Source organism: Notolepis coatsorum (assembly GCF_963971535.1).
Source record: "Notolepis coatsorum genome assembly, chromosome: 10".
Taxonomy (NCBI): Eukaryota; Metazoa; Chordata; class Actinopteri; order Aulopiformes; family Paralepididae; genus Notolepis; species Notolepis coatsorum.
In genome coordinates this window covers 53293282-53316494 of record NC_140174.1, presented here as the reverse complement: position 1 = coordinate 53316494, position 23213 = coordinate 53293282, and the positions used below count along the sequence as shown (strand labels likewise).

The 23213-nt window shown below is 43.4% G+C and overlaps 1 protein-coding gene across 2 annotated transcripts in view; it reads left to right on the top strand.

Moving 5' to 3' along the window:
* The window catches only part of LOC311236112 (ATP-dependent RNA helicase DHX8-like), a 90265-nt gene that overhangs the window by 59346 nt on the left and 7706 nt on the right, over nucleotides 1-23213 (top strand). For both annotated transcript variants that reach the window (XM_084323722.1, XM_084323721.1), the window contains exons 17-21: nucleotides 2401-2541; nucleotides 3628-3783; nucleotides 13409-13546; nucleotides 14350-14478; nucleotides 16330-16526. In XM_084323722.1, the coding sequence (XP_084179848.1) occupies nucleotides 2401-2541; nucleotides 3628-3783; nucleotides 13409-13546; nucleotides 14350-14478; nucleotides 16330-16526 (761 nt within the window). The remainder of the gene's footprint in view (nucleotides 1-2400; nucleotides 2542-3627; nucleotides 3784-13408; nucleotides 13547-14349; nucleotides 14479-16329; nucleotides 16527-23213) is intronic.

Sequence of the window (23213 nt, the reverse complement as noted above, 5' to 3'; positions counted from 1 at the left end):
TAGATTTTTTTCCGCTAGGTACTTTTCGACCTGTTCGTAGACTATTTTTTCCATGACTTTCGAGATGGAGGTGAGAATAGAAACAGGGCGGTAGTTGCCTGGGTCTAATTTGCTGCCCTTTTTGTGCAGAGGGGTCACCCTCGCAATTTTGAAGTCCTTGGGGACGTGTCCCTGTTTTATGGAGAGGTTTATTATGTGTGTGATGATTGGGGTGATAGCGGCTGCTGAGTCTCTGAGGAATTTGGAGGGGATGTTGTCATGGCCAGTGGCCTTGTTAGGTTGGAGGGCGCTCAGTTTATTGAGTACCTCATCTGTTGTTACCATTTCCAGCTTGAAGTCGTCCTTGCGGACCCCTAGGTTTTTGTAGTAAGCTACTATGTGTTCTACCCCATAAAGCCCTGAGTGGGAGGGTAGTTTGTTTACCAGTGTTGTGGCTATGTTTGTGAAGAAAATGTTTAAGTAATTGGCTACATCCAGCTTGTCTGTGATGAGCATGTTGTCCGTTTTTATGTTTATGTTTGAGAATCTGGTTTTAAGTTTTTTACTGCATCCTAGTTGATTATTGAGTAATTTCCAAAGTTCACGTGGTTTGTTTTTGTTTTCCTCAGTTTTGTCATTGATGAAATTCTTTTTTGCCGTTTTGATCATGGAGTTTACGTCGTTTCTTAGTCTGTTTCTTTCTAGTTTGAGTTCAGTCATGTGGGCTTGGAGTTCACTGCTCGTGCTTTTAGTAAGCTTTGACTGACTTTTACGAAACTCAGAGCATTTTTTGTCTCTGGTTTTCATAGCGGCCAGTATTTCGGAGTGCATCCACGGCTCAGCGCGATTTTTTACCCTGGTGGTTCTTAGGGGGGGCCATGTCGTTTAGTATTGTTGAGAATTTGGTTTTGAAACCAAGCCATGTTTCTTCAACCAGTGTACCATTGAGTTCATCTGACCAGTCCAGACTCTCCAGTTCAAGGTTGAAGGCCTCGCTAGAGTAGGTTTTGAGGTCTCTAGATGTGACTGTTTTGTGGCAGCCAGCCTTTTGTTTTAGTTTTTTGCGGGTACAGAATATCATATAATGATCACTTAACCCGCATGCTATAACCCCTTTATTGGAGATCTTGGACTTGTCGGAGGTCAGAATGAGGTCAATGGTAGTCTGAGTTGATTCACATACACGTGTGGGTTGGGTGATTAGCTGGCTGAGGCCGTGCAGATCACAAAACCTACTGAATGACTTGAAGACGGGTGCATCTTTTCGTTGCATATCCGTGTTCCAGTCTTCAATAAGAATTTTGTCTACATCCTCAACTCCAGCTAAACACCCATCCAGTGTATCATAAAAGCCACTATGATCTGGCGGCCTGTAGATTGAGCCAACCAGTAGGGATTTCGCCCTTTCGAATAGGATTTCCACCCATACAGTTTCAATTGATTTATGATTCAGGTCATTTCTGTTGATGAATTTGGTGTCTTTGTGTATGTACATACAGACACCACCCCCATGTTTGTTCCTATCCCTGATTATTGAGTAGTTCTCAATCTCTATCTCTGGATCTTTTACAGAATCGTCGAGCTTAGTTTCTGAGAAGCACAGTATGTTAGCCTTACCATTTATGAATAATTGTTTGATTTCAGGAGGACTCTACAGATCAACATTGTCCCTTTTTAATATGTCGCTGTTGTCGGGTGAAAACCTGTATCTCCAGTGTTGGTGATTGATGCTCAGGCCCATGGAACCCATTGACCATACCATGTTTTCACAATTGTATTATTGCCATTTTTTCTGCAAATGATGTCCCCAATGGAAAACTTGGTCAAAATCTGCAATAGAAGGGCGGTCAGGTGGCGTAGCGGAGATTGCGCTCGTCACCAATGCAAGAGGCTGCGGTCTCGACTCCCGGAGTCAGCATTGCTTGGGGCTTGGGCTGATCGCTATACTAACCCGTTTGGCTGGGTTAGGGGGAGGGCAAGTCATGGGTGGGAATCTGGCGTTGTGGACAGCGACGCCGTCAGGTCTGGGCGCTTGCTCAGCGGAGGCAGGACTTGATGAAGGCAGCGTGACCTCCCACACATTACACTTCACCAATGAGAGTCCTCGCTGCCAGGTGAAAAAAGAGTCACTGGCTGTCGCCGTGCGTGTCGGAGGAAGCGTGCGGATGACTTCAGGGTTCCCTTGTACCGACCAGCAGGAGAACATGCGCACAACAACCAGGTAGGGGAGGGGGGGAATTGGCACAACAACAAAAAATTGGGACGGGGAGAAAACGGAGAAAAATCTGAGAGAGAGGATTAAAAAAAGAAAAATCTGCAATTGAAAATATGTAAATAATTTGTTTTCTCTAATAATGTTCAATAATTGTTGGATCGATGGAAACCATTGAATGACGTCCCCCCCCCCCCGTCCCCCCCCAGGTGGTCATTGCCACTAACATCGCAGAGACTTCTCTGACCATCGATGGGATTTATTATGTGGTGGATCCTGGATTTGTGAAGCAGAAGGTGTACAACTCCAAGACGGGCATCGACCAGCTGGTAGTAACTCCCATCTCACAGGTATGTCTGTGTTCCCTGCTGTGAAAAGTATGTGATCGTATTAATTCCCCAATATAGTTCTACACTTCAAAAGCATTCTCTACACTTAAAAATGACTAAACATCTCTGAAAACCTGAAGCTTTCATCAAAGGGCTGCCGGTCTACTGAAGTTGGTAATGCTGTTTAATACAGTTGTGTAATTCCATAGTAAGTATTTATAGGCATGTTTTTGACTTTCTTTTGGCGATGGGAGTGGGTTTCTTCATTGAGCGCTTATCCTTATCATTAGGGCCCAAGTAGCTTGCTTGTGTTTTTATTAGGGATGTCCGATATTATCGGCCGACCGATATTATCGGCCGATATCGGCAGTAAAATGTGATATCGGAAAATATCGGTATCTGTAAAAAAAACTATATATATATATATTTTTTTTAACCTTTATTTACCCAGGCAAGCAAGTAAGAACCAATTCTTATTTTATTTATTGTCAAAAGTATGCATGTTGGTTTAATTCAACAAGAGATATGTAATGTTAATTTTTACTTTTTTAATTATCATATTTTGCACAGATAATGCTTACATTTAGAAAGCCTTTTGAATGCATCCAGTGAAATTATTAGTTACCTGAAATTATTCCGTTTTTTTGGGGGGAAACCCTGCATATATCGGTATCGGAAATTAAGAGTTGGACAATATCGGAATATCGGTATCGGTAAAAAAGCCAATATCGAGCATCCCTAGTTTTTATTATAAATAAAAAGCTTTTTGGTCCCTGGGACAGAAAGGAGGGAAATGGTTTTGAAAAGTGCTACTCTAATCAAATAAGTCCCTGCCTCTAAGGGATTGTCTTCTTCACAGATGGTGCTGTAATACAGACACTGGAAAATACATACATTTTCAGGGAAAGCACATGCCTGAGGCTGTGTGTAACGGTGTATGCTCTTTCAATTTATTTTTCCATAGAGCAAAACTATTTGTGTGCCGGCCAGGCAGTATGGAATTTCTTTTGTATATAATTTTTTTTTTTTTGTAAGTATATTGGTATTTCCCTGAAGATGTATGGAAGCACTACTCTAATGCAATTTTATATTGTTTGTCTTTCACAGGCCCAAGCCAAGCAGAGGGCAGGCAGAGCTGGTAGAACAGGTCCTGGGAAGACTTACAGGCTCTACACTGAGAGGGCCTACAGAGATGAGATGCTGACCACCAACGTTCCTGAGATCCAGAGGACCAACTTGGCCAGCACTGTGCTGTCTCTCAAGGTAAATAAAGACCCCTGAACCAGAGGACTAACTTGGCCAGCACTGTGCTGTCTCTCAAGGTAAATAAAGACCCCTGAACCAGAGGACTAAGTTGGCTAGCGCTGTGCTGTCTCAAGGAAATTATAGACCCCTGAACCAGAGGACTAAGTTGGCCAGCGCTGTGCTGTCTCTCAATTTAAAGAAACACTCTATTAACACTATGGTCGCCAAAAACGCCGTACCACGTCATTCCCCGCCATGCTCGTTCTGCCAAAGACGCCGTACCACGTCTTTGATATCAATATTTCAAAAATCTGTGATCGAAATCATATTTCTCCCCCCGGAGACTTGAGATCTACTGTTGATCCCCTCTCAACTCTCCAACGGTTCAAGAGCGCCATCTGGTGGCGGATCGGCGGATCGCCCAGAGCGGAAACAGGAAATGGAAGCTGGTGCTCATTCCAATTCGGTCCGATCACTCGATAATAGTCCCAGGACTCGAGCTAGACACAACGGATAGCAATCAGTTACCAATAACTCGATAAACAACATGATTTGGACGTATATACTATTATACAACCTGGAAATGGATCGCATATTTCTACATCCCATAATAGGAATATTTCTGTTCCACGCTCATTGCCCAACGCTATGAGGAAGCTACGGTAAGATTCAGCGTTATTTTTTAACGTGTTCGATACTAACTGCTCTAATGATCATATCACCCACACTAGATGAATCATCTAACGTTGGCCACGGAATTATAAACGACCCCCCCCCCCCCATCCGGTCAACATCAGATGATCAGTAGTAACTTCTAGAAGCACGTCCATTTGACATTTTTTATCTCGCGCAGATTCCTATCAAACTGTATTTGATCATCAATATAATGCATTTGGGGCTATAAATCACGTTCTGGAGAAAGCTGCAGAAAACGATAAAAACATACCGTACTTTTCGCACTATAAGCCGCACCTGAATATAAGCCGCAGCAGCTAAATTGAATGATGTGTACATATATAAGCCGCACTGGACTATAAGCCGCAGGTGTTTTAATGTTTAATTACCATATGTAATTAGCATTGGGACACAATACTGTCGGAAAAATAACAAGAATTAACTCATTTACAAGTTGTATTAAGTTTAGCAAATAAGGGAACAGATAAATAACATTTCAATGCAGTCAAAAAAGCAATATTTAGATTTTAACATTTTCGGGTTTGGTCACGTCGAGTCACATATAAGCCGCACCGTTATATAAGCCGCAGGGTAGAAAAATGGGGGGCCGCGCCTTATAGTCCGAAAAGTACGGTACTTATACTTTAGACCGTATTTTAGTATGAATATGTGAATGAAAAAGTATAACGTTGCTACACCCCTGAACAATAGATACTTGATGTTGCATGGGCCATAGTAATGTCCATTTAGCAATACAATTTAAAAAGTTATAGCCCTGCAAAGAAGGGGAACTTCTCCATAGACAAATGGAGCTGGCGGAGGATGGTATATTAAGAATATAAGCCTGGCGACCAAAGTGTTAAGAAACAGACAATTAATAGTAGATTAGTGAGTCCATTTGGTGTTAATCGACCAATACTTTGTTAGTTGATTTTTTAAGCGTCCCCCCCCCCCCCTGCTGAATGTCTTAAGCACTCACAATTTAAAGAGGTTATTTTGCTGGTTGCATGTGGGGAAACACAATTTTACAGATTTGTTTATTAAATAAACAAATCGATCAGTCAACATAATCCCATGACAATTATTCAACTAAGAATTTCTATTGTTCAGGACAGCCCACCTCAGCCCAAGCAGGTGCATATGAGACTAGGCTTGGGCGGTATGACGGTATTAAGGTATACCAGGCTATTTAGAAATACCTACGGTATTGATTTTCAATACCGTCCGTCACCGTCAAAATCACAGATGCGCTTCAGTTTCTATAACAGTGAAACGGAGTTTTGAGTGGGTGCACACACGCGCCAGCAGAGGGCGAGACCGCTCTAGTGGAGCGAGTGGGTCACAACAGTGTTCACGTTTTACGGTAATGTTGCGACAGTGCTGTGAAAATACCGTAAAGCGTTGTGACGAGAGCAGTGTTGTTGTGGAGCAATCCGTCTCTTATTATATGTGAACTAAAGAGTACAAGGTTTACACAACAGCCCCCACCCGCCTTTTTATTGTATTTGTACCGTCCGCCTATTGCTTAATAACAGCGGAGCAGTGCTGCCGTTGCTTCCGCGTTTTCCCTGATTGGCTGCGACACGCCCCGCGGCAGGCGCGGCAACCGCAGAGCGGAGCGGCAGAGCTTGCGGCATTATGTAACCGCCCTAATCCGCCATGATTTTCATTCGAAGCTCAGCTCACCTGGCAGCGCAACGGTCCTGTGGTCCTGCGGTCCGTTGTTGACAAGTTCGAATCCCATCAATTTTTTTTTAACGTGTATTCTTTCGCCGGTTAAGGTTAGGCATGGTTAAGGTTAAGGTTAGGCATTGTTTCGGAGTTGGTTAAGGTTAGAACGGTTAAGTTTAGGCGCTGTTAAGGAGCTGGTTAAGGTTAGAGTTTGTCTTAGAGAATGGCAATATTCTTTCTATGGTTAAGGTTAAGGTTAGGCATGGTTAAGGTTAAGGTTAGGCATTGTTTCGGAGTTGGTTAAGGTTAGAACGGTTAAGTTTAGGCGCTGTTAAGGAGCTGGTTAAGGTTAGCGTTTGTCTTAGAGAATGGCAATAGACAGCCTATTTCCGCACTGCCGCTCTCCCGCGTTGCCGCGGTCACATGGTCAAATTGTCACATTCTTGCACTCCTCCGCTGTTAGAAAGCAACACACGTACCGTCCTGTACTATCCGCTGTCAGCTGTTTATCTCTCTCTGTGAGCTACTGAGCTTGAATAACTAGCGTTAGCTCACGTTAAGTAACGTTAGCTCTGCGGCTAATCTTAGATTACCCTGAACTAAATCAATGACTAGGTTATAAAGCATTCGAGTAGTTTTCACTGCACATAGAAGTAGCCAAACAACGGGAGCATTTCGGGAGCATATGACCAAAACCCAGGCAATTTCTAGCCCTTAAGGAATCAAATAGTCTGCCATGGCTATAGGCTAGATGCTAACGCTAAAACGGTGCAGGCTTCTACCGGTGCGGGACTACCATTCTGAGAGCTGACGATGATTTGTTTACTTGGTAACACGTAACCCCCCCCCCCCGCGCTGATGAAAATGAAAGTCATACCGTGCACCGGGGTATTATAACATAAAGGTTTGCCGGTTTGAAAATAAGGATACCGCCCAAGCCTATATGAGACCACTATCTTCGCACTAGCTTTACAAATGAGCCAGTTGGAGCCTGTAACAAAGCTAATTAACCGGTACATATATAGGTGTAAGTTTCATTGGAATATTTTTATTTATAAAGCCATAATTAGAGATTGTCCAAATGATATTAGTTCTTTATTGGAATGGACCACTGGACCCTGTCGTACACGATCCAGTGATTGGCTTACACTTAGAGTGCCTAGAGTTTGTACTGAACTTGGTAGGTCTGCTTTTGGCTTTTCTGCCCCTACATCATGCAATACCCTGCAGGAAACTCTGAAACTAGACACTCTATCTAACGATATATAATTGTTTCTAAATTATGACCTGTTTTATTTTTTTTGCTATTTAAATATTTTTTTTAATGTATTTTAAAATGTGCTCTTAACCCATTCTCTGCCACCACTTTGATCATCCTAAACCATTCTCTGCCAGCGCTATTTGTCTATGGAGATGTTCACCTTCTTTGCAGGGCTATAACTTTTTAAATTGTATTGCTAAATTGACATTACTATGGCCCATTCAACATCAATTATCTATCGTTCAGGATGTAGGAACGTTTTACTTTTTCATTCACACATTCATACGAAAATACCGTCTAGAGAGTATAAATATGTTTTTATCGTTTTCTGCAGTATTTCATAGAACGTGAGATATAGGAATAAATGCATATTAGATTATCAAATGCAGTTTGATACCGATCCATGCTATATAAAAAATTTAAACTGTACATGGTCCTAAACGTTATGACTGATCATCTGCGGGTGAACGGGGGGGGGGGGGGGGGGTCGTTTATAATTTCCGTGACCGACGTTAAATGATTTATGTAGTATGGGTGATATATTGATCAGAGCAGTTTGTATCGAAAATTATAAAGAAAAACGCTGAAACTCACGTCCGTCTCCTCATACCGTTGGGCGATGAGAGTGGAACAAACGGATCCCAGTTATGTGGTGGGCATCAAGGCGATCCAGTTCCGGTTTGTATAATACTAATATACGCCCAAATCATGTTGTTTATTGAGTTATGGCAACGATCCATGTCCACGGTGTGTGGATTGAGTCCCGGGACGATAAACTAGTGGCCGGACAGAATTAGGGGACGGACCGAGCTGAAACGGGCATTTCCGGTTTGGCAACTCGCCGATCGGCCACCAGGTGGCGGTATTGAAGCGTTGCAGAGTTGTGATGGCTCCCGCACAGGGGAGGAAACTAACTTTTTGGCTTACCAGCCAACTGGCGAGTATCTGATTTTTTTTACCAGCCAAACAGATTTTTTACCAGACAAAAAAAATCGCTAATTGTGATAATTACTTCTTTGTATGTCAAGCCGCGTCAATGTTGTGTATGCATCTGGGTAGGCACACTGTGCCTTTAAGACAGCACGGTGGTCTTACGACAGTGCTGTGAAGTACCGTCAAGTGTTGTGGTAACGTCAGTTGGGTTGGTGTGCTGTTGACGTTGTGCACAGTGCACTGGTTGAGCTAGCCCCTTTCGTGACTGCGATGTGCAAGCCAGGGGCTTTTGAGCATGAAATAAAATGTCTAACCTTACGTCGTAGTCCGGTGCTTTTTCGGAAACATTATAGTCATAACGGATACACCAAGCTGGCTGCTTTGAGCACACGGGCTAACGTTAGCTAGCAAGCAGCTATATAACGCTAACTAGAAGCTAACCACTGTATACAGTTCCAGTAGACAACATTACACCTGTGTGATTTAAATGTGTCCTTAGTAACTTATACTCGATGGTTGTACTAGGGTTGGATGCAGTTCCCCGTTGGTTAGTCTGTCTGTTTTCCATATTCTGCTGTGTTCGTTATCTGTTTGCGAGTGCTCCTGATGGCTAGCCTAGTAGTACCGCGGGACTTTTATTATTATATGTCCGCGGGTTGGCCAGTACTGCGCAAACGTTTATTAAACATTATATGTCCGCGGGTGGTCTTGTGCAGTGCTCTCATGGCACTGTCAACTAAAGCGAACACTCAGAAGACGCGCACCGTTTGCCAGTGCAGTGATTGCAGAATGTTTTATTTTTTTGTATACTCGCCAGACTGGCGAGTGGTCTTCATGAATCACTCGCCAAACGTAAGAAATACTCGCATTTGGCGAGTAAAGTGGCCTAATTTCCTCCCCTGCTCCCGCAGCATATGACAAGGCTCCGTGGGTGAAATATGAATTCCATGATGAAAATATGAAATATGAACTTGAAACACGCTGTACAGCGATATTGGCAGACAACGCATGGCGGGCAATAACGCTGAACAGCGATTTTGGCGGGTAATGGGTTAATTATTCTGATTGTCTGATGTCTTTATATTTATGAACCAGTGTTTCCCACAGGATTTTCAGACTATGGGAGGCGAACCTCTGACCCTCTAGGGGGGTCCGGGGGAATACCCCCCTGGATTTTTGATTTTTTTTGTACATTTTAAAGTTAAATGCATCAATCTGGTGCACTTTGAGAGCAAAATAAAAAGGCCAGATCTATGATGAACTTTGTGCTCAAAACACAAAATCGACTAGACTAGTGCTTCCCAATCCTCTCCTCGAAGCACCCCAGCCGTTCAATGTATTTGTTAAATTCCACCACCAGCACACCTGATTCAACTTAACTAGCCCTTTATTAGTTGAATCAGGTGTGCTGGTGGTGGAATTTAACAAATACATGGAACGGCTGGGGTGTCTCGAGGAGAGGTTTGGGAACCACTGGACTAGAGCATACATTTGAGCCATCAAAGAAATTAAGCAAAAGTGGTTACCTGTGTTGAACTGGTTTATTTTTTTGAAAATAAAAAAATATAGTGGATTACAATTACGACTACTACCACTGCCAATACTACTGAAGAAGGAAAGGGAAGGACCGAAAAAGAAGGGGAAAGATTTTTTAAACTCGAAAACGAGACCACAGAGGAGTTCGACATGGGAGCTAACGTGGTCGCTAGCTTAAATAAAATGTGGCAAGATGACAACGTGCCGACAAGTCACGAGAAGAGCATGGAACACGAATATACAACCAAGGAGCTGGTGCAGAGAGAAGCATGCATTAAAAAAGCACTGAAGATAAAAGGAACCCGCTTCCAGACCCCACACTCCAACATGAAGATTCAAAGAAGTACTGGAAGGAGGCGAGGAGGGAACCGGCGCCTCCGAACGCGAGAGACGGGACGGGACGAGCTGACGGCACCAGCACCAGGCAGGCAGAGGGGCCGCTGCACTGAGAGCGAGAGAGGGGCTCAGCGAGTACACGCATCCTTAAAAAACAATGAGAAAGAAACCATAGGACTCCTCTTGTTTCTGTGGTCATGGCAATGTTTACTAAGTGCCCGGGAGGGGTAAGGTCATTTTATTAGCGTAGGTTTTCTTTAGCAGCCAACGTTGGACCAAGGGATGGAGGGGTTTCGGATAGACGCCTCGTCACACACCCTTAGCGCAGGGCCCCCCCCTAACGAGGGGCTCTCCCTCGCACACCAACAGGTTTATGCAGGGCCAGACTGGGGAAATAATTCATACCGGGAGATATAGTGCGAAATATAGCCCCAGTCAGGCCACTTTTTAAGCGGGGGGTCTGGGGGTCCCCCACCAGGATTTTTTTTCTTACAAAGACTTAATTTCCTGCATTCTGGTGAATTTTAGTGCATGTGAATCACAAACTAATGAGCCAACAATTGCTTAGTACAATGTACTGTTATGGACCTCAAATAAAACTGTTGTGGCACTAGCAATGCTACTCTCTCTCTCCACCTTCAAAAAGAAAAAAGCAAGAGCACAACATATTTTTCTATTTACTATTATAATACAGTTAACCACTCTCTCCTGTAAGGGCCTTTCTTTGTCTTTGTTTTATCCCTCTCTCCTCCACCCTTTCTCTTTATTCCACTGTCCATCTTGACATCAACGTTAATTGACTTTCGCTCTACTGTATCTCTCCCGAGTCCCTCACTACCTGGCTCATTGCCTGGCTGTTATTCTGCATCTGAGTGCCGTCTGCCATTCCATTCGCCGCCTCCGCTGTCAATCAGTTGTATCGCCTGGTCCCGCCTCCACCAATCACAAGCGGCAGCACGGCTCCATTGTGTGTGTGTGATCCGCCGGCCAGTGAGAGAGAATGAATGAATGAATGAAAACTTTATTTAACAGATTGCAGAATGGGTACAATACAGTACGGCTCAATACATACAATTGTTAAGGGGATGCAGACCTGAGAAAGACGTTTGTCTTGTTTCCATCAGGGTCCCCCATTTTCAATTCATATAGACATTTATGACATACACAACATACATGACATTTATGGCATAGGGACATATAGGTATTTAGTACTGATACATTTGTGACATAAACGGTATTCAAATATACAGTACTGTTACCCCTAGATCCTGACAGAGTATATATGATGGGGAGGGGACTGTACATTAGGAGGGGGTGGGTGGGTGGGAGAGAAATATACATACGGCGGGGAGGGAATATATACATGCGGTGGGGAGGAGACTGTCTATTAGGAGGTGGTGTTTTTTTCTTTTGGCATTTACGGTGGCCAGTTTCGAATTGCAGCCTCCCGTAGGTGCTCTTTAAGAGCGGTTTTGAATGTGGGTAGTGATTCACATTCCTTTACAGCTTTGGGTAGGGCGTTCCACATTGTTGTGGCATAATTGCGAAACGTGTTTAGTCCCTTGTTTGAGCCGAATCTGGGTTTTACATGATTTGTTGAGCTTCCTCTGGTGTAGTGGTTGTGGTATTCACTGACCTTTGGGAAGTATTTTGACATGTACATGGGTACCCCGGTCGTATAGTGTATCTTGTAGACCAGGCCCATTGCAAGTTGCTGTACTCTGTCGTCTACTCTAAGCCATCCTAGGTTGTCAAAGTGGGCAGGGGTGAGGTGGGTTCTGGGGTTCAGGTCAAGTAGTAGTCTGACCAGTTTGTTTTGTGATGTTTGTAATTTTGTTTTAAGCGCCTTTGAGGTGCTTTGGTACCATGAGGTGCACGCATAGTCGTAGTACCCTTGAATGAGTGCTCCTGCCAGAGTCTTCAGGGTATTCTTGTTTACCAGAGAAGAGATCCGGTACAAGAATCTAGTTCGTTGGTTGACTTTTTTTTATTACATTGGATGCCATTTTGTCACAGGAAAGATTTGCCTCTAGGATGGAACCCAGGTAGGTAATTTCGTCTTTCCTTGTGACAATATTGTCACCCACTGTAACTGAGAAGCCGTCGGTCTTGCTGAGTTTGTTATTTGAACCGAAGAGAATGGACTCTGTTTTGCCCATGTGTAATGATAGTTTGTTATCAGCGAGCCATATGCAGATTTTGCCTAGTTCCGTGCTGAGGGTTTTTTCAACCTGCAACTTGTTCTTGTCAGAGACCAGCAGGGCTGAGTCGTCCGCAAACAGGAACAAGTTGCAGTCACAGAGAGACAGAGAGTCAGATAGTTCTCCAACTCTGTGGCAGACAGTGAAATCCTGGTTGTTCCCCACCCATCTAGGTTATCTAACTATCGCGCCGCGCCGCCGCCACAACTAGAAACAATCGCTTTTTTAATCTGTGCAGGCCAGGCCACCGGGAAAACTCCCGATGGCCAGTCCGGGCCTGGGTTTATGCCAAGAGGAGCGGGTGTTTCCCCCCTCGCTTGGAGGTCGAATTCAATAACGTGTTAAATGTTATATGTTAAATGTTGGGAAGTATGGGAGGCAGCTAACATATGCAATAACTGGGAAATGAATGTCGGGACCATAAACGGACCAGACCAAACAAGAACGAAAACGGCTATCCCTCATATACCAATGCCCTGTCCTGTGAGTCTTGTTTGTCTTGTGGTGGTGGTTGTCTTATTCTAGAAAAATTAGTAGATTGGCTATGCAAAAACGGAACATCATACTGTAAAGAAAAGAAAAGGTTGTTGTAAAATGTGAAGAGGTGATTTTGGAAAAGAAAAGGAAAATGTTTCAAATGTTTATGCAAACTTTCGTAACCACTGAAGCAAAATTGTAAATAGTCTATGAAAAAGCGGAATTCAAAGAAAAATTGTATATGTGAAAAAGTGACTTTGGAAAAGAAAAGGAAAATGTCCATGCAAAAATGTAAAAAAAAGTTACTTTGGAAAAGATGTGAAATGAACCAAAATAAAGAGTTATAAAAAATAAAAATAAACCTGCGGCTTATAGTCCAGTGCGGCTTATATATTATGTACACATTCAATTTAGCTGCCGCGGCTTATATTCAGGTGCGCCTTATAGTCCGAAAATTACGGTACTAAAGCTCCTGCTTTATAGGACTCATAAGATCTCTCTCTCTCTCTCTCTCTCTCTCTCTCTCTCTCTCTCTCCCCCCCCCCTTTTCCAGGCCATGGGAATCAATGATCTTCTATCGTTTGACTTCATGGATGCTCCTCCTATGGAGACACTGATCACAGCTATGGAGCAGCTCTACACTCTGGGAGCTCTGGACGATGAAGGCCTGCTCACACGTCTGGGGAGAAGGGTAAGGACCGTAGTCTTAAAGGACCAAGCTGTGATCCAAACATGAACAAAGGGGTAGGCCCCACCAAATAAAATATAAAGTAGGACACATATTTACATTTTCTCATTTCTCACCATCCTGTATGATAAGGTGGGATGGTCTTCTCTGGCAGAGAGGCGTCATAAACATTGGTATCTGTTTATCTATAAGGCTATTGTGGGAAAGCTACCACCTTATATCGCAACAATGCTAGATTGTAACTTTGACCCTATCTAATTCAAATTACCCGCTTATGCTTAAGGGTCTGACAACAGTCTGAATTTAGAAAGTCTTGGAATGATCTTCAACACATGCTAAAAGTTTTATCTCGACATCGTTGCAAATTATGGCAATTCTCAATGATTCCTCAAGTATAAACAAAGATTGAATTAATTAATTATTCAACCAAGACAAGTTAGTCGATTAGTTGATTTTTATCCTTTTTTCCATGTTGACTGTGTTTATTTCCTGACAAGGTACAAGCACTAGATTTACAGAGGCATTATTGCATGTGGAAAACTAATATTTTACAGATTTGTCGATGAAATCAACCAATCGATTGGTCGACAAATTATATAACTATTAGTGGACCATACATTTATTCAGTGGAGGACAGCACTGTTATAACCTCATGATGGATATATTTTCTCTGCCATCCTTTTCATCTCCACCATCTCCTTTACCTTCTCCTCCTTTGTGTTCTTTCTCTTCTTCTATGCCTTCTTTCTTTCCTCTCTCTTATCCACTCCCTCTCCTATGTCTTCCTCCTCCTCTCCGTCTCCCAGATGGCTGAGTTCCCTCTGGAGCCCATGTTGTGTAAGATGTTGATCATGTCCGTCCACCTGGGCTGTAGTGAAGAGATGCTCACCATCGTCTCCATGCTGTCTGTGCAGAACGTCTTCTACAGACCCAAGGTATCTACTGGGAAGCATGTAGTTCCATGTATGTGCCGTGAATTTACGGCTTAGGCTGCAGTTACACTAGGGCCAGTTTCGTTTTCAGTTTCAGTTTCGTTTTTCAGAACGCTACGTAATGGCAGGCAAGTTAGACATCGTTTTGCCTCCTGAGCACAGTGATGTATATACATGTAGTACAATGCCAAAGCAGTAGGTGGCGATGTAGTTCAAACATAAGGCCATTTTCAACCAATCAAAGGTTGAACGTGCCACCACACTTCCTGCTAAAAAACAACAATCCACCATCTTTAAATACCTTGCGTGAGCCATTTAGCCAACGTAGCATTTATTTTTCAGCAAAGAAAATGCAATAAAAGTGCAATAAACAAAACGGATACATTCACTGTGTTCTGCCTCTCATTTGTTGATGAAACAAAACAAACATCAACACAATTTACCACCAAGAGCGGATAGTTTAGTCTCCCAAAAAGATCTCTGATGTTGTTAGCTACATGCTAATGTGAATGGCATTCTCCATGTATATAGTTAGCATCGAGGCTATTAACGTAGTAACGTTAATGCTAGTAGAAATTGATGAAATGAATGGGTACAATACGGCTCAATACAAACAATTGTTAAGGGAATGCAGACTGTTGTAGTTTGGAGTACTGGGTTCCTTATAACAATAACTTGACAACACGTTGGTAGCCGCAGTTTTCCTGCGTTTTCCTGCCAAAACTGCGTTTCTTTTTAACTTTGACATGCAAACGTAATCATTCGAAAATAGAACGTTGCTGTTTTACACCAGTGTAACCATGGCCTTAGACTCTTTCAAGAAGAAGTCTTTATTTGTCATGCAGATTAACACCCATGCAAGATGGGCGACCCACAGGAACACGCACACACCACCGTGAGTAGGCAGTTCTCCATAATCATGGTGTGCTGTAGCCTTGGCAACCCCCCCCCCCCCCCACTGTGCGCACAACTGCCACCATGGGCCAGTGTTGTAGTACTCAAGTTCAGGACAGATTTTCAGGACTTGTGACTCGACTTTGACTTGAGCACTGATGACTCTGACTTGGGACTCGAGCATTGACTGCATTCGGACAGTCAGAAGGTGCAGACGAGGACTCTGACTTTTTTTTTGAGGCGACACATGCGCAGTAGCGACTTTCTCCTGCTCTGACGTAGTGTGAAGAGCGCTCAGACTAAGTGATGCCTTGAACTGCATTTCCATAAATCATCCTTGATCGCAATTGCAAGATATTAACGACGCAAAAGCTGCCCCCCAGCAGCTGAAAAGCACTCTGTTGTGGACCCGTTTGGATTGTGAATGGATCTGTGCGTCGCCAGAGGCAACTTTTCCCTTTGTTGTTTTCTGTGGACCAGTATGTACTATCTTGTCCATCAACAGGGAAGGTTTTCAAGAACACACCCAACACTTTCTTTCTCCTCCACTGTTCTGCAGTTGTTGTTATTAACTTTGAACGTCTTAACCGTGGTCTGCTAACGGATGTTTAGTTGTTGTTATTAACTTTGAATGTCTTAAACGTGGTCTGCTGACGGATGTTTACAATTAAAGATGGGAGTCAGTGATTCTGGAAAAAGATTGTCGATATTTGTTAGCATGTGCCAGATTTACCGTCCCACTCACTTCCCCCTGTCCTGTGCACGAGAACCAATGCCCCCTGTTGCTGATTGGCTAGAATAGTGCTTTGTTGGTTTCCCATTTACAGAACCAGGGCTGTGTACGAACACATGGACAGTTAGCGACTGAATTTCACAGAATTGTACAGTAGATAATTTTTTATCAGTAGATACCCCCATGGTCTAATAGGATCATTAAATTATCACTTTTTTGTGATACAGGACAAGCAAGCTTTGGCTGACCAGAAGAAAGCCAAGTTCCACCAGCCTGAGGGAGACCATCTGACCCTGCTGGCCGTCTATAATTCCTGGAAGAACAACAAGTTCTCCAACCCCTGGTGCTACGAGAACTTCATCCAGGCTCGCTCGCTGCGCAGAGCCCAGGATATCCGCAAGCAGATGTTGGGTATCATGGACAGGTGCGTCAGCCATCGGATGAATTGATTGCAGTTCAATTAACCTATGTCAAAACCTGCTCTCTTTTGCTACCATTGTGATTGGAAGATCAAGAAGAGAGGGTGAGGCTTGAGATAGGTCAATTATTATTATTATTTTTTTTTATTTCTTTATTTCAGGAATTTTTTTTTGAACATTTACAGTTGTCGATATATACATTTTCCATCTTTTTTATTTTTTTTCCTCATTTCCCCTTCCCCTCCCTCATTCCCACCCCATCCCCCCCACACCGAGGTTATTGACAAACACATCTGCAAAATATACAAACACACAGCATAGATGCTGCTGGGAAAGAAAAACAAAAAACAACAACCATATCAATCAGACCCATCTGCATTGTGCACAAATATTTAGATAAAAAGAGATAAAGAAAGAACTAAAAACTAAAAAAAAAAAAATCTTTAGCACGGATGTGGCTGTAGAAGAAAGTCATCAATGATATTATTTCACTCTTTCCCCCACCCCTACTTATAGTGTTGTGGTAATTCTTGAGTAGTTTGATCTTCTGCAGCTGTGTCCCTCGTTCCCCTCTCCCTCCCCCAGTTACCCCCCCCCCCCCCCCCCCGGGGTCTCATTCACACCCATACATACCAGGACAGGGAGGGGGGGGGGGGGGGGATGAGAAAATAGGAATAAAATAATAATAAATTATATGGAAGTGCAGTTAGAGGTGTAAAGCTCTATCCTTTCTAAGTCTCTTCATTGATAGTCAGGGTATCGATGTGTTGCAGAAATGGTTGCCAGGTCACATGGAATGATTCAAGGGAGCCCTTTAGGGAGAATCTGATTCGCTCAAGCCTAATGCAATGTAGTATCTCATGTATCCATCTGTTGTGAGTGGGTGGGGAAGGGTGTATTCACTTAAAGAGAATAAGTCTCCTAGCGAGGAGGGTAGTGAACGCCACAACTCGTTTTGCAGCCCTAGATGCGATCGAAGGGGTATTCGGGATACCGAAAAAGGCAGTGAGTGGATCAGGGTCTAACGTCACACCCAGGACCCTACTCAGTGTATCAAATATTGCAGTCCAAAACTCTGAGTTTGCATGTGCATATAATCGTCTGGAGATTGTTTACAACTATTACACGCATCCGTTCTATCCGGGTATATCTTTGCTAACCTCGCATTAGTGTAATGAACCCTATGCAGGATCCTACACTGCAGCAAACTGTGTCTTGCACATATAGAGGAGGTGTGTACAAGGTCTAATATATGATCCCATTGTTCATCTGTAATGATAATTCCCAGATCTTCGTCCCATTTGGCTTTTAGGGAGTCTAAGCAAGTTGGGTTCATCCAAGATATTTTATCATATATAATTGAGACGAGCCCTTTCCGCCCGGTACCGAGCGATAGGAGAGGGTCAGTCCTAGAGTCTGGAGGACGGCCAGGGAATTGTGGGAATTGGTTCTGAACAAAATGTCTGATCTAAAAAAAACGGAAAAGGTGGGAGTTTGGAAGACAATTTTTTTTTGAAAATTCTGCAAACGAGGAGAACACACCTCCGGAGTAGAGGTCATTAATGGTTAGCAAACCTTTGTTCTCCCAGCTTCTGAATACAGGATCACAACAGGACGGTAGGAATAGGTGATTGCGAGAGATTGGCGCTAGCCCCGACGGAGCGTGTAGGCCAAATTGTTTCCTAAACTGATTCCAGATTTTCAAAGTATCCATTACGATTTGGTTCCGAGCCACCTGTTTAATAGGGATTGAAATGGGTAGTTGGGATGTTGCCACAGACCAGAGTGAGTACTTTGAAGAGGAGACTTCCATCCGAGCCCATTGGGGTTGGTCTCCTTCCTCCCTCCTGGTCCTCCAGTAAAGGAGCTTGTTTATATTACATGCCCAGTAGTAATAGATTAGGCAAAGCCAAACCCCCTTCTGATTTGGGAAGCTGCATGATCGTCCTCTTAATACTAGGGGTGGGATGATACATCGATCCAGATCGATATATCGATCTATTATCAATAATCAAATAGGATTGATTCAACGTAAAAAGATCGATTCATATTGCGATACTCTTATTTTGAAAATCCCGTGATGGCAACGTTATCGCCCCGCGCCCAGTGTTTTGAAACTCTGTTTAACATAAACAGCACACAGCAGTAGCGTCTAGAGCGTCACTAGAACAAGACTAGTGTGCCTATTCTGTGACCCAAAACATGTCCCTGCTGTTTAATTCCGCAACGGGTTCAATGCATCTAACCTGCTTTGCAATCCTCGCCACTCCGTTATGCCCACGTCGCGTTAAAGATCGAAGATAACGTTACGTTAGCGTAAGCTAACAAGCTAACCCAGAGCCGAGCAAGACTAGTGTGCCTATTCTGTGACCCAAAACATGTCCCTGCTGTTTTATTCCGCAACGGGTCCAATGCATCTAACCTGCTTTGCAATCCTCGCCACTCCATTATGCCCACGTCGCGTTAAAGATCGAAGATAACGTTACGTTAGCCTAAGCTAACAAGCTAACCCAGAGCCATAGGCAGAGAGAAGTGGGGACTGGGAAGGAGGGTGCATTCTCGGGATAGCCCCACTAACAGGATCTGGCCGGCTTTTCCAGCCAAAATACAGCTCTGTGACAGTGAATAGGATATTAATATAGAGAAAAAAAGAAAAACGAACCAAAAACAGTGAACAGGTCTATTTGTATTAAAAACAATAGATTGTTTTTCATTTAAATGTCTGGAAGAGCTCAAAAATAAAAATGTCAAATGATATTTCCATTGCCTTTTTTTTGTTTTTAAATGTTACTGATTGTGTTAAATGGGCATATAATATCGTCTCATATCGATCGCAGGCACCTGAATCGAATCATATCGTATCGTGGCAGACTGTGTGATATCGGATAATATCGTATCGTTGTCCAAAGAATCGATATCGTATCATATCGTGATGAAACGGTTGATTCCCACCCCTACTTAATATGTGCTCTTTTGTTACCCCACAGGAATGAACCTATAAGTTGATCAATCGAAGTGAAAAAGGCTTTATTAATAAATATTGGTGTAACTGAGGGGTACAATTCCCTGACTGTATTGATAAGTATGGTATCATTAAACCACTACCGCTTTATGTACTTTAACTACTGGCCATACAGTACACAATATATGAATATGATGAACACTTCCCACAATGAAATCGGTTCCAGTCAAAGGTATTAATCAAGTATTTAATGGAGCAAAAGGTACATATGATACTTATATTACATTTGATTGCACTTGTAAGGCAAATGAGTATTCGTAGGCAAATCAACACTGAATGTCCATTTTCTGGTTACGCAGGAGGCAAGTATACAACCTGGCTCTTAGGGAATTATATCTATGGTACACTTAATGATATAGCGGGATATACTGGAAGGGGTCCTCCCGGTTGTAAGCCGGCAGGGGGGGTAGGAGAGCTGTCGGTAGTAGAACGTCTGGTCAACGATATCTAGGGAGACTTCGAGTACAGAAGACAGTGCGATAGACTCTTGATCCGCAGACGAATACAGCTTGGTTCTCTTGTAGGCTGTAGCTCCACAGTGAAGAAAGCTAGGCGGCCTCAGGCTCTCTGAGCGCCGACTCGACCTTGACTCCTCTCGGGGGGTAAATCCAACACTCACAGGCGTCGGCGATTATCCGCTCCACAAATCACAGTACCAAAGCAAATATATATTCCAGCCGCACAGGGCTATGCAGACGTCGGGTAGGTAATCCAGTGTACATGTCCATTCGGTCCTCGCCTAGATCTCCTCGGATGAAAGCGCCATGTGGTCGGCCCAGCCTGGATAAGAATCTAGCTAACACGAGGAAGCGTTGGAGATGCTGGTCACTTTAGAACTCTAACCGCACGATGCACCATACACAATCGACTATTATTAACTTAATAGAAATACGTCGCACTCGACGGTACAGTGCCAAACTCTGACAATTCAGTTATTAATTCGCACGCGGTCTCAATGCTATTCTGGGGCCAAACAGGCCATACTTCACCGCACGTCGTATCGTGGGTGAGGCTTCACGTTGGTTACTAAGTTTCTGACTAAGTGCCTCTGTATTCACTTACGCCATATTTATATGCACGGTGAACAAATAGTGCCACTCTCATTTCTGTCGCCGTATCCCTGGGCAGGGCCGGGGCTAGTACAGACATGTCTTGTCGGTAACTTTGAACTTGACTCCGGGGGCTGGTCCCCTGGCGCCTGGTCCTTTGTCCAATAGGAGAATGAACTATTATGGGCTATAGTAGGCTAAAGGGATATTCCGTGTATATATACAAGGGATATCAAACGATATACAAATACTATTCAATATATATCAACAAATAAATATATATACTCTGTTTAATCTGATCCTTCGTAACAATTGGTATATGCTGAAAAGCATATAAAATCGGGGTAAGACCACCATCAGGTTGACCCTTCCCAGAAGTGAGAGGGGGAGAGAGGACCATCAGATCTAACTTAAAGCGATCCAGCAGAGGACGGAAATTTTTTGCGAAGAGCTCCGTCTGTGATTTGGCCATAAATATCCCTAGATATGTGAATCCTTCCGTGGCCCTTTTAAAGGGGAAAAGCGATTGAGGAAGCCGTTCCGCAGATGCATTAACAGGTAAATATTCACTTTTCTGGAGATTAAGTTTGTACCCCGAGAGCTGCCTATGCTGTTCTAGAATATCCAGGATAACGGGGATGGACGATGACGGATTGGAGACAAAGTAGGAGATCATCGGCATACAATGAGAGTTTATGAACCAGGCCGAACCTCTCAATCCCCTCAAATCTGTCCTCACTGCGAAGCCATATAGCTAAAGGTTCTGCGGCGAGCGCGTAGAGCAAGGGAGAAAGCGGGCATCCTTGACGGGTGCCGCGATAAAGCGCAAACTGGCCCGACTTGGTACCATTCACATTAACCGATGCCACCGGGGACGAGTATAGGAGTTTTATCCATGAAATAAAACCCGGGCCCAAACCGAATTTCTCAAGTGTATGGAACAGGTATCTCCATTCCACTCTGTCAAACGCTTTCTCAGCATCTAGGGAGAGTACCATCTCTGGTGCGCCAGTCGTGGTTGTGAAAAGGATATTTAACAGCCTTCTGGTGTTAAAGGGGAACTCCAACATTTTGGGAAATTAGCTTATTTAACATCTTCCCTGGAGTTAGACAAGAAGATACATACCTTTTTTGTCTCTGTGCGTGCATTTTAGCTTTGGGAATAGACGCTCCGTTAGCATAGCTTAGCTTCATCACTGGAAGTGAGGCAGGACAGTAGCCTTACAGTGCCTTCCAGTGTATTGCAAGGTCTGACATTGACCGAATTTGATATGCATGACCTTGGTGGGCTCTAGGTCAACTCCTGAAAAGGGGGTCAATGTCAGACCTTGCAATCAAAAGTTAGGGGGCGCACTGAAATTATGGCAAGGGTTATTAGCCCCCTAACTTTTGATTGCAAAGTCTGACATTGACCCCCTTTTCAGGAGTTGACCTAGAGCCCACCAAGGTCATGCATATCAAGTTTGGTCAATGTCAGACCTTGCAATGCACTGTAAGGCTACTGTCCTGCCTCACTTCCAGTGATGAAGCTAAGCTATGCTAACGGAGCGTCTATTCCCAAAGCTAAAATGCACGCACAGAGACAAAAAAGGTATGTATCTTCTTGTCTAACTCCAGGGAAGATGTTAAATAAGCTAATTTCCCAAAATGTTGGAGTTCCCCTTTAAAGAAGGATTGCCTGTCCATGATGAAACCTGTCTGATCCGGGTCTATCAGGAATGAGACCACCTTCTGAAGACGGCATGAAAGGACCTTAGCCAATATTTTACAATCCACATTAAGGAGGGAGATTGGTCTGTAACTGCTACAAAGGATTGATTGATTGATTGAAAAGTTTATTAACAGATTGCAGAATGGGTACAGTACAGCTCAATATATACAATTGTTAAAGGATAACTCCACTTTTTTTTTAAATTAGCTTATTTAACATCTTCCCTGGAGTTAGACAAGAAGATGCATACCTTTTTTGTCTCTGTGCGTGCATTTTAGCTTTGGGAATAGACGCTCCGTTAGCATAGCTTAGCTTCATCACTGGAAGTGGGGGAGGACAGTAGCCTTACAGTGCCTTACAGTGTATTGCAAGGTCTGACATTGACCAAACTTGATATGCATGACCTTATGTAATAATGGTAATAATGTCAGACCTTGCAATACACTGTAAGGCACTGTAAGGCTACTGTCCTCCCCCACTTCCAGTGATGAAGCTAAGCTATGCTAACGGAGCGTCTATTCCCAAAGCTAAAATGCACGCACAGAGACAAAAAAGGTATGCATCTTCTTGTCTAACTCCAGGGAAGATGTTAAATAAGCTAATTTAAAAAAAAAGTGGAGTTATCCTTTAAGAGGATGCAGACCTGAGAGACTTTCGTCTTGTTTCCATCAGGGTCCCCCATTTTCAATTCATCATATGACACACGACATACAGATAGACAGTACTGCTACATCTATACATTTATGACATACCAGATTTGCAAATACAGTACTGTTTGTGATACTAAAAAAATCCAGAAAAAGAGTGTATATACATTTGACATAGAAACTGTGCATTGGAGGAGGTTGGGTAGGTGGGGTGGGGCTGTACATTGGAGGTGGGGGGGGGTTGGGTAGGGGGGGACACACTG